The sequence below is a fragment of the Bombus bifarius genome, unplaced genomic scaffold, assembly GCF_011952205.1.
Source record: "Bombus bifarius isolate JDL3187 unplaced genomic scaffold, Bbif_JDL3187 scf7180000007974, whole genome shotgun sequence".
In the NCBI taxonomy this organism is placed as follows: domain Eukaryota; kingdom Metazoa; phylum Arthropoda; class Insecta; order Hymenoptera; family Apidae; genus Bombus; species Bombus bifarius.
In genome coordinates this window covers 2,080,832-2,090,904 of record NW_022884360.1, presented here as the reverse complement: position 1 = coordinate 2,090,904, position 10,073 = coordinate 2,080,832, and the positions used below count along the sequence as shown (strand labels likewise).

At 32.8% G+C, this 10,073-nt stretch overlaps 3 protein-coding genes across 4 annotated transcripts; 2 read left to right on the top strand and 1 right to left on the bottom strand.

Annotated features, from left to right (window-relative positions):
• Positions 1–2,240: 2,240 nt before the first annotated feature.
• Positions 2,241–4,537, bottom strand: LOC117217008 (lipase 3-like). Its single transcript, XM_033464264.1, has 8 exons — positions 4,245–4,537; positions 3,973–4,171; positions 3,498–3,612; positions 3,151–3,397; positions 2,905–3,060; positions 2,747–2,831; positions 2,528–2,670; positions 2,241–2,449 (listed from the first exon to the last, which is right to left on the bottom strand). The coding sequence occupies exons 1-8, from the start codon at positions 4,461–4,463 to the stop codon at positions 2,297–2,299; spliced, it is 1,317 nt and encodes a 438-aa protein (XP_033320155.1). The 5' UTR covers positions 4,464–4,537; the 3' UTR covers positions 2,241–2,296.
• Positions 4,538–5,136: 599 nt separating this feature from the next.
• Positions 5,137–8,572, top strand: LOC117217000 (pancreatic triacylglycerol lipase-like). Of its 2 annotated transcripts, XM_033464238.1 has the most exons (9): positions 5,137–5,528; positions 5,602–6,411; positions 6,483–6,563; positions 6,632–6,897; positions 6,990–7,464; positions 7,545–7,796; positions 7,858–7,972; positions 8,108–8,314; positions 8,379–8,463. In XM_033464238.1, exons 2-9 carry the CDS (start codon positions 6,336–6,338, stop codon positions 8,461–8,463), a joined length of 1,557 nt encoding a protein of 518 aa, XP_033320129.1. In that variant the 5' UTR covers positions 5,137–5,528; positions 5,602–6,335. The 2 variants fall into 2 exon arrangements, with proteins under 2 accessions (XP_033320129.1, XP_033320130.1); XM_033464239.1 differs by lacking the exon at positions 5,137–5,528 and having other exon boundaries at positions 6,336–6,411; positions 8,379–8,572.
• A 123-nt stretch (positions 8,573–8,695) lies between these two features.
• On the top strand, positions 8,696–10,066 carry LOC117217004 (protein SCO2 homolog, mitochondrial). The gene is made up of 4 exons (XM_033464257.1): positions 8,696–8,845; positions 8,943–9,369; positions 9,437–9,642; positions 9,722–10,066. Exons 1-4 carry the CDS (start codon positions 8,789–8,791, stop codon positions 9,902–9,904), a joined length of 873 nt encoding a protein of 290 aa, XP_033320148.1. The 5' UTR covers positions 8,696–8,788; the 3' UTR covers positions 9,905–10,066.
• Positions 10,067–10,073: the final 7 nt, after the last annotated feature.

Below are 10,073 nucleotides of genomic sequence, written 5' to 3'. Positions count from 1 at the left end.
TGCATATCAATAAATTTGTACAAATTATTAAGAAAATGAGATAAAAATTGTTTTTATTATTGATTCATTTTAGAATTTTATAATTAATAATTAATAATTATTAAAATTGTAAATTTTTAATGCTAGTTTTAAAATAATTTTATATATGTCCTCTATATGCAATAAAGGAATGTAATTCTTACATATACCGTTAGGTGAAATGTATAATTACTACATTCTTATGAATAAGTACTTCTTCAATAGTAAATAACATATACATCCAACTATATTAACTTAAACTAACTTAAACACTTTCAATATCTCACTCACTATTGACAATACAAAAATATATTAGAGAAAAGGAATTATCTGATTTAGAAGGGCAAATATGATAGTAATCATATTTTTTATACGTTTCAAGATTATCGATATTTTTTTAAATGGAGCTATATCTTCTTATCATCATGGCGTTACAGGTTACAGCTGAAATTAAGAAGAAAAAGTTACGATAGAAAGACCAATGAAGGAAAATTGATTTCAACAAGTGTTAAAAATGATGCCAATTGTCAATAGGAGAAAAGTTTCCTCAACATTGCGTTGGATCGCTCTTTGTACAGCCATTCGATATAGCCTGCGCGTTCGCTTGATCTTAAACCTCTAAGCTTCTTTCTATGGGGTACGATTAAACAAACAATTTATCATGATATTAGTATAATACTATAAAATATGAAAGAATGTATTAAACAGAACAATGTGATAATATTAGTCGTCACGTTATACGGGCGGCCAAGAATCATACGTTAATCGCTCACAGAAATGTATTGAAGTGGATGTTCATAGCTTTGAACACTTGTGAAGTAAGTTTTTCTTCATCGACCATGCTAAACATTTATGAATTTTTGGTATTCAAGATCATATGAATGCATAATATTATAAGTTTTTGGATTAATCGTACCTTCAGCGCTAACGCCATGATAATAAAAATATATACGACCAGGAATAAATATATACTCTTTAAAACAGAGTAACTTTTTAAAAATTAGACCAACGATTTGAATTTTTTGTTTTGACAAGTTAGAAGGATTAGTTTACTAAACAATGTGTAAAAGGATATTAGGAAAATTGCAGTTGGTCGGAATCGCGAAGAAAATAGTAAGGGTTACTTCGTGTAACTCTATCCGAGCCTGTAATGAAAATTTAAAAAGTACATTTTGTACATTTATGCTAGTTATATACATGTTGAAAATTTCACCGAAATCGGTTAACATTACCACGAGCTAAAAACGATTAAAAACGATGCGAAGTTATAATTTTCTATAACTTTATTAATTATAGATTCTTATTTATCTTTCGATGCCTGTTATTTGATTCTACACCAGCTGATTTCGATGAAATTTCCAACATGTACATAGCTAACATAACTCTTCAAGATGTGTTAATTAAATTTCCATTAGAGGTACAGATAAAAAAGTTCCGAAAGGTGATCTTTATTATTTTCTTCGCGATTGCGGCCAACTGCAATTTTTAAAAAAATTTTCCTACGCATCGGTAGACTAATTCTTTTAACTTATCAAAAAAAAATTCAAATCGTTTGGTCCAATTTTGGGAATGTTATTCCGTTTTAAAGAGTATGCCAATACTTTTGTTCTTGATTGTATGTAATCGCGCTTAGAAAAACAGCAATGACCTTGAAATCTCGAAATCTATGACCTTGAGGTAAATCTCATATTTACCATCATATTTGCCCTCTCAAATCAGATAACGTTTTTCTCTGAAATTTTGTCTATCAATAATAAGCGTGATATTTACGGTACTAGAGTTAAGTGAAACACGCTGTATGTATTGGGTTGGCAGCTAAGTGATTGCGGATTTTGTCATTAGGTGATAATGATATATGTACAAGAATATATGTATAAGAAGCCTATATTATTTCTCAATCATAGTGCGTTTGTTACGAATGTTCAAAATTCACAACTGAAAGCATGGAAATAATTCAAAAGCTTATGAATTAATATATTTTAATTAATTGATACATATGTATATTCTTGCTGATCTATGATCGTTTAATGGATTACACATGTAAAGAATATAAGATAATTACAAGATAAAATTAATAATTGATGTCTTAATCATTCTTATAATCACATAATATGGTTCTTATACACTGAATAGATTCATTCAATACTTTTCTGATTAGAATGTTGATCTGATTTTTGAATAATGACAAAGCCGTTGATTTTATTTATGGTACAATATACAAATTTATGGTCAGTCATGTTTTTATTAACATAATTTGCACTTCATAGTCCAATAATATTCATTTTTTGTGAGTTTCCATGAGACTTAAAATTTCATTGTATACCCAAGCATCTACATGCTTGCCCCATAAGAAATCAATATGCCCAAAGCTGTCGGATGGAACTAACAATTTCTGAGCATTGGGTAGTGCTCTGTACAATTGATGCAAGTCCTGTAAAGATATCAACAGGGAAGAGAAACTTGAAGAATTCAGTAGAAACTGAAGCAGCGCGATAAACAGCATACGAACCTGAACATCGACATACATATCACTGGCACTATAATGCAAATACACTGGTAGCTTAACGTTGGCCAAATTATAATCAGGAGGATGTATCGTACCGTATCTTTTCATGTTGCCGACAAGGCCGTAGTCAAATTTCCGGAACTTGCCTGTGAGAAGAAAAGATGTAATTTGGAAAAAGCAAAAGGTTGTACATTTTATAAAATTATATTATTAAATATCAACCTGAACTAATCAATTGTCCATAATGTACGATTTGTCTAACAGATGAACCAGCAGGATCATATTGCACAATAACAGGCAATAGAGTCTATGAATTAGAATCAAGTTAAAACTATTGTATATGTATAGTGATTACATTGAATGCACATGCATATGATTACCGTATTAAGTTCTTTACTGAAGCCAGCACACAGGAATACGATGTTTTTACATATTGGTTGCAAAAGTGCTTCTTTATCACACACAATTGTTCCAAGCATCTGTATGAGTTTATCCGATGGTGTGAATTCATACATGCCTATCAAATCTGTTATGAACTGTAAAAAAAAAAAGAGACCAAAGATGAGAAAAATTCAGCATCGTTTGATTTGATATGAAAATTAGTAAATGCAGCTCCTAAAGCGTACATTGATATCGTTGGAAAAAGGAGCCAAAACACGGAATAGAGGACTTTTTGTCCTGGACATGAAGACTGCTGGACCCAAAGCAAAAGAAGCGATAATCTTCTCTTGATACTCTGGCCGTTCGCTAGCCATTACAAAGAACGACGTACCACCCTGGCTATGTGATATGATGAAGATTTTCTCTTTTTTTGTTTGAGTGAGGATATGGTCGATCATCGCTGGCAGATCGTACACTCCAATTTCATGCCAACTGTACGAAAGTATCAATCGTTGTATTATCAGGAAGTAACGGTGCGGCAATCGTATCGATTGCCAAAATGCATTTTAACGAACGATTATTCCAATTATACCTGAACATCCAAAAATCTGGCTCTGAAACAGTCCAATCCAAGTGGTTTTGTGAGTACCTGTTGCCACGCACATTACCCAACCATACATCGTATCCCCAATCTGCTAATATGAAACCTAAAATTTGGAGAAAAATATTAATCGGATATCATTTAACCCTTTGCACTCGGCATATTCTTCAATTATTTTTATTTGTTCTTTTCGTACAATGCGAAGGGAACATATATTTTTTAAAAATTTGGACCTTGTGTGGAGTTTGTGCTATATAATCACCAGTATTCTCTTTGTGTCCCTTCAAGGACAACAGCCAAGTGCAAAGGATTAAAATTAACGTAAATTTGTTTTTCCTTGGAAATGTAAATCTATTCCAAAAATCGATGACTTTCTTAAAAAAAAAAAAAAAAAGAAAGAAAAGAAAAAACAAATTATAGCACTTAAAAAAGTTTATTCTATAGACGAATAGTAAATTGATAATACCTAAACTCTTTTTAGGACCTGACAAAAGCCACGAAGCCGAGCAATCAAAAACACCATGGACAAATAATACAGCTATCTTATCGTCAGATGGAGGTATTTTGTCCGATCCTACGATTCTATCCAGTTGCAAAATATACCGATCCTCTGTGACGACTCGATGAGTTTCGGCTATGTATCCCGCTTTTTCTGCGAGTTCTTTCTGCAGAAATGCTGACTCTTATTTCAACGTAAATACTAGGAATTATATGAAGATCTCAGTAAAATTTACTTACAGGAGTTAGAACATTAAACTCAGATTCGGTATTAGTGATGTGATCTGGTTCATGCTGTTGTCCTGTAAATGGCCCTCCTAAAATCACCGGCAACGCGCAATATAAAATACATATCTTGAACATCATCGTGGGCAGTACGTCTTCAAACAATTCGAATTGTTTCATAGACTTATATAAAGAATCATTGCCAGATGTATTTGTGCAAACAAAGTAGCGCATTAAGTTGTTATCAGTTATCGAGTATCAGATCAAAATGTTGTCTACATATATAAACCACTTGGCTATTAAATCGCTACGAAGATAAATCTTTTATTGATATTACGAGATATGATTTATATCTAATTTTTGTTGTTATAGATCTTCGGATTTCTCTCTTTTTCAGGCAGAAAGGGAATAGGTATATGCAGACAGTAGCTGATGAAAAACAATGATTTTTGATTTTTGATTTGCGACTTTGATCAGTTACTTGATTTAAAGATAAACACAAGTAAACAACCAATGAAAAATATCAATAAATGTTGCAGGTGTTACAACTTTTGACGTATGAAAAATTCTGATATGTATCAATTCATACACTGTGAAGATATCTACGCTGATACACTGTGAAGAATGAGTATACTTCTTATCTCACTATTCATAAAAATATAGGAACATTTTTAGAAATTTTTCTGTATATGTATACAATCGATCACAAGAAGATTCGAACACTTTACAATTTCAATTTCTAAACTCTATATTTTCAGTAAATGTACAAAGACCAACAAAAATGTGTTACATTACGTTTCACTATACTATACATGTACAGATAAGTAGAAAAATAAGTAGTAGAAAAAACTTTTGAGTTATTACTTATTGTTGTCTAAATATTTTCTCTGGTAAGTGCTCGAATACTTTGTGATCCACTGTACTTGTTACAGATTTAAAGGATGCCTAACTACATAATAAGGTATTTAGGATAGAAAAAATGCAGTCTGATTGCTTTCTCTTTTTTTGCAAGATGATATTTAGGTAACTTCATTACTGAGCAATATTTAGGCATGCATAAGAAGGAATTGCTGCAGTTTAATTTTATAAACGGAAGATACTTGGCAAATCTTCGCTGATAAGCTTATTTTTTAAAATACAATCGTGAAACTCGTTCGTCCGGTTTAACAGATCTTCAGTAAAAGACAGTCCGCGACTCTCGACTTCCTGAACATCAGAGCTTCGCTACAAAATCTCGTCCCAGTTTCGAAACTTCTCTCAATAGGCTTTTACTATGAAGTGATAAACCATATTACGTACGTACGTATATAGTTATAATTATAAAATTGATATAATATAACATAAAATTATATAATTTTCATCGCAATAATAGATTTCTGTAAACGAGGATTGTACATTAACAAGTTGACTCTTCATTTGTCTGCCCGCAACAATTTTAGTGAAATCGTTCGAGTGAAAGTAGAACGTCTCTATATGCAGAAGAAACCGTTATTTGCACACGAGAAAAGTTGGAAATATTGCGTCATATTGGATGGTGAAAAAGAAGGTCATAATCGTTGTGACTTGGAAGAAAGTATGTGAGCCGAGCATTTGGTTCAACGCATATTTCTTTCCAAATTCCATTGATACCTATCATTTGACGTATTTAACACATTCTACTGTTCTAAGGTGAACTAAGAATTGTTAAAGTAATTCGCTTTGCTATCAGAACGTACCAACCGCAAGTAGAGCGACGATTATGAATAGCTATATGTAGTTTGATCCTCCATTTAATCCTTATTTAATAAATAATAATTCATACAACAACAGATATAAATTCAGTGAGATAGGAAGTAAACTGGTTGTCGCGTGCTCGCTAGCGGAAAATCGATTGCGCAAAAGGATGGTACTTTTGCTATAATAGTAAGGTGGAAAAAATTCATCCAACCATTTGTACTGCGCTTTAGTTTTCCATTGTAGGTAGAATAGAGAAGATTAAATAGAGAATCGCGTTAGTAGCCTAAGAGAAGAAGGGGAGTGACGAACAAATATAGGAGAAAGAGGAAAAGGAAAATAGCTAATAGCCTCCATCGGATGCGACCAAGATTCGAAGAGAACAAATGAAAGATGCAACTCGCGTTAGTGATACGCTTCGTCATTTTAATGCTTCTTGTTCTTTGGATCGTCGAAGTTAATCGTGCTGGTAAGCAAGCTTTTAATGAAGATAAGAATAGTTGATTGTCACTGAGAAACTAAATTTTCTTCTTTACCCAGCAAGATTCCCTGGAAGGAGTCGAGCGATGGTGCGGCGAATAAGAGTTGGTCTTGGACATTTGAAAACGAAAATTTGCTTTGGTATGTATAGCATAAGAAGCAGTATTCGTCCAATTAAGTAAGAAATATAAAAGAAGTGGAAATTGCAGAATCAGTTGGCTGCTTTGCGGATCCACCGCCCCGTTTAACGTTGAAAAGGCCGCCGGAGCATCCTAGCATAATTCAAACGAGATTTTTATTGTACACTCGCTCTAGACGAGAATCCCCTAAAAGCCTTCAATATGGTGATGATTTGAAATCCATTCTTCAATCAGAATTTGATTCGACGAAACCTCTGAAAGTCGTAATACACGGCTATAAAGGAAGCGGTAGCGATATTGGTGCGGTTCTTTTGGTACAGGCTCTTCTGGACTTGGTAATTAACAAGAAGCGAATGTCTATTGTCGATCGATAGAGAATTCGTTTATCAGAACAACTTACGTAGATAAATGGTGGCATATCCATTAGGAAGATACGAACATCTTGGTGCTTGATTGGACAAGAGGAGCAGCAACGACCTATTCAGCAGCAGTGGCGAACACGGAACTCGTAGGACGGCAATTAGGTCTAGTCCTTTTAGACGCTGTTAATTTGGGTACTCTTGCTGAAAACATTCACGTGATTGGCTTTAGTCTCGGAGCTCATGTGGCTGGCTGTGCCTCAGAGATCCTCAAGAAGAAAAGTATTCTTCTAGGTCGTATAACAGGCCTAGATCCTGCGTCACCCTTTTTCAGAAATCATTTGGTTAGAGAGAAGTCCAGGAAATTAGATGCTACCGATGCTCGGTTAGTAGATGTGATTCATACGGATGGATCCCAGGACTTTGCAGATGGATTTGGTCTTTTAAAGCCACTTGGTCATATCGATTTCTTTCCAAACGGCGGTAGAGAGCAGCCAGGTTGCAAGGATGTGAAGAATTCTGTTGTTGTTAGCCATTTGAAAGGTACGTGATTAGATGTTTGTTGACCGACGCGATCCAAGTTATTTGAAATTTTTTGAATTGTAAAAATAATAATGTTTCAGAGGATATGTTAACGAAAGAGATCGCTTGTAGTCATTTAAGAGCTTGGGCATATTTTTTGGAAAGCATACGTACAACGAATGAATCTTGTAAATTTATTGCTTGGCCTTGTCCCCAAGGAACGATCTCGTATACGAATGGAATGTGTTTTCCTATGGAATCTACGCTATGGTCCCAAGAAATGGGCTACCGAGCTAATCGCGGTCCTTTAGGAATTTATTATTTGCCCACGAGAGATCAAGAACCATTTTGTGGTAAAGTCAACTTGTATGTAAAATATTTGCAACTCGTTTTTTATTTGTTTGTTCTTATTAGGCCAGCCTTTGAGAGCATCGGTGACAATTTCAGAAACGGCGACAAAGACATCAGGAATGTTATTCTTAAAGATTGTGGAACGTGATTCAACAATAAATTTCAAGTTTCGATGCACGTAAGATATACTTTAATAACGCTAATACGCGATCTTGGTTCGTAAAAAATTTATCATTACTATTGCGATACACTTGGAAATTTTATTCCATATATGTATCTATAAATAACTTTGACGAAATATTATGTGTTCAAGGATACCTACTCGAAGAAATAAATCGACGACATTCTACGATATTGGTGCAGCAGAATTTCAATTTTTATCGAAAAACCGATCAACGATAGAAGCACGTATTTGGTACCAAAAAGATAAGAATGAAAAAAACGAAGATGCGACTATAATTTCTAACTCGGATATGTTGTTAATAGACACTCTTACTCTTGAGGATAGAAAAGGCAACAAGTACGTAAATGCTAGTTATCTAAAACTAATTAATCTTTAATTAACGCTTTATTTGCATATTTAGATGGAAATATTGTACTCGAAATACTGGCCTAAATTTCGAAGAAAATTTGATAATACTTCGTCAAGAACAGTGCGCCTTTTTATAAGAACAAGCTCATTTATGTAGAAAAGACAAGTTATTTTAATAGAATATTTATTATATACAAAATACTAAAAAAAATAAAAAAAGGTTCGAGTAAAAAAATACTTGTTAATTCAACAATTTTCTAATAATAAATTTTATCATCAATTTCTATAATGTATCAGGATTCATTTTTTATATAACCCATTAATTAATTAAATCATTTCCGGAAAAAGAAGAAACGAGTATTTGAAATAGTCTATATAAAGTCAGGTGCGATAACATACAATGGAAACATAACCTATTCATGATTTTAAATCGATCAAACTAATTGTGTGCAACAAATAACAATGTCTTGTTTAAAAAATCTTCTTCTTTTAAAATGTTCGAATCAAGCTTTTAGAAGTGTAAGTAATTGTTATTCGAAATAATTGTACTCAAATGGGATTACTTTCATAAAAGAACAAAACAAACACAAAATAATAAAATTAATATTATTTACAGACAATTACATTTCGACATTCACCAAATTTTTGGCAATGTTATCCGCAAGTTAGAACCATAAATATTTTTACACCTTTACATAAATCCAATGAAATACGCTCATTATCAAGTAAAAAACAATCCATCTTTAGAAACAGTGTTATCACATGGAAAAGTGTAGCAGTTACGAGCATAGGATGTGCAGTTCTTTTAATGTATATGTATTATCTTCAAGAATCAAAAGATAAAGAAATAGAACGTGAGAGAAGACGTGAGCTAGGCAAGGCAGCAATTGGTGGAAAATTTGAATTAGTTGATTCTAAAGGACAAGTATGGAAGTCAGATGATTTTTTAGGACAGTGGGTTTTAATATACTTTGGTTTTACGCATTGCCCTGACATATGTCCTGATGAACTTGAAAAACTGACAGAAATTGTTGATAAGTTGGGTAGGTTTAAATGACAATATGTAAAAAATGTATATGTCTCATCTTTTATATTAAATTACTTTTTTAGAGACCCAGCATAATACAAAAGTTCAGCCTATATTTATTTCTGTGGATCCTGACAGAGATACGCCAGAAGTTGTAGGCAAATATGTTAAAGAATTTTCTGACAAAATTCTTGGCCTTACTGGAACCAAAGAACAAGTTGCTAAAGTATGCAAAGCTTATAGAGTATACTACAGCAATGGGCCCAAGGATCAAGATTCAGACTATATTGTTAGTCATTTATCTTCCTTATAAGTCGCTTAAATTCTGTCTTTGAATATAAAATCACTTTATTTCTGTCATATTCTAGGTTGATCATACGATAATCATATATCTCGTTGATCCAGATGGTATGTTTGTGGATTATTATGGTCTGACTCATACTGCTGAACAGGTTATACAAAGTATGTTACTAAATAAACTTAAGTATGAGAACTTGAAGAAAGATTCTTGGATTCCAACATTGACATTAAAAAACCCACTACCAACATGATTTATTTATATTCTACTATTATATTTATTATGTTAATAGTTAAATCTCAAGTATGTTTTAAGCATTTTCTTGCATTAAATATTACCGTTTACTTATTATGATTGTATAAAAAGAAAAAAATCATATGAAAAATAAATAACTACTTGCACTATTTGAATTAAATGCGAGT

Bases quoted from the DNA above. Each gene is read 5' to 3' on its own strand.
- LOC117217008 (XM_033464264.1), bottom strand. From the start codon at position 4,463: ATGCGCTACTTTGTTTGCACAAATACATCTGGCAATGATTCTTTATAT. The intron at 4,172-4,244 runs GTAAGTAAATTT...GCATTTCTGCAG, and splicing joins AGTTTAATGTTCTAACTCCT to AAAGAACTCGCAGAAAAAGC. The intron at 2,671-2,746 runs GTTGATATTTAA...TTCTTCTCACAG, and splicing joins TGGACAATTGATTAGTTCAG to GCAAGTTCCGGAAATTTGAC.
- LOC117217000 (XM_033464239.1), top strand. From the start codon at position 6,336: ATGCAACTCGCGTTAGTGATACGCTTCGTCATTTTAATGCTTCTTGTT. The intron at 6,898-6,989 runs GTAATTAACAAG...CATATCCATTAG, and splicing joins TACAGGCTCTTCTGGACTTG to GAAGATACGAACATCTTGGT. The intron at 7,797-7,857 runs GTAAAGTCAACT...TGTTCTTATTAG, and splicing joins AGATCAAGAACCATTTTGTG to GCCAGCCTTTGAGAGCATCG.
- LOC117217004 (XM_033464257.1), top strand. From the start codon at position 8,789: ATGTCTTGTTTAAAAAATCTTCTTCTTTTAAAATGTTCGAATCAAGCT. The intron at 9,370-9,436 runs GTAGGTTTAAAT...TTACTTTTTTAG, and splicing joins AGAAATTGTTGATAAGTTGG to AGACCCAGCATAATACAAAA. The intron at 9,643-9,721 runs GTTAGTCATTTA...GTCATATTCTAG, and splicing joins ATCAAGATTCAGACTATATT to GTTGATCATACGATAATCAT.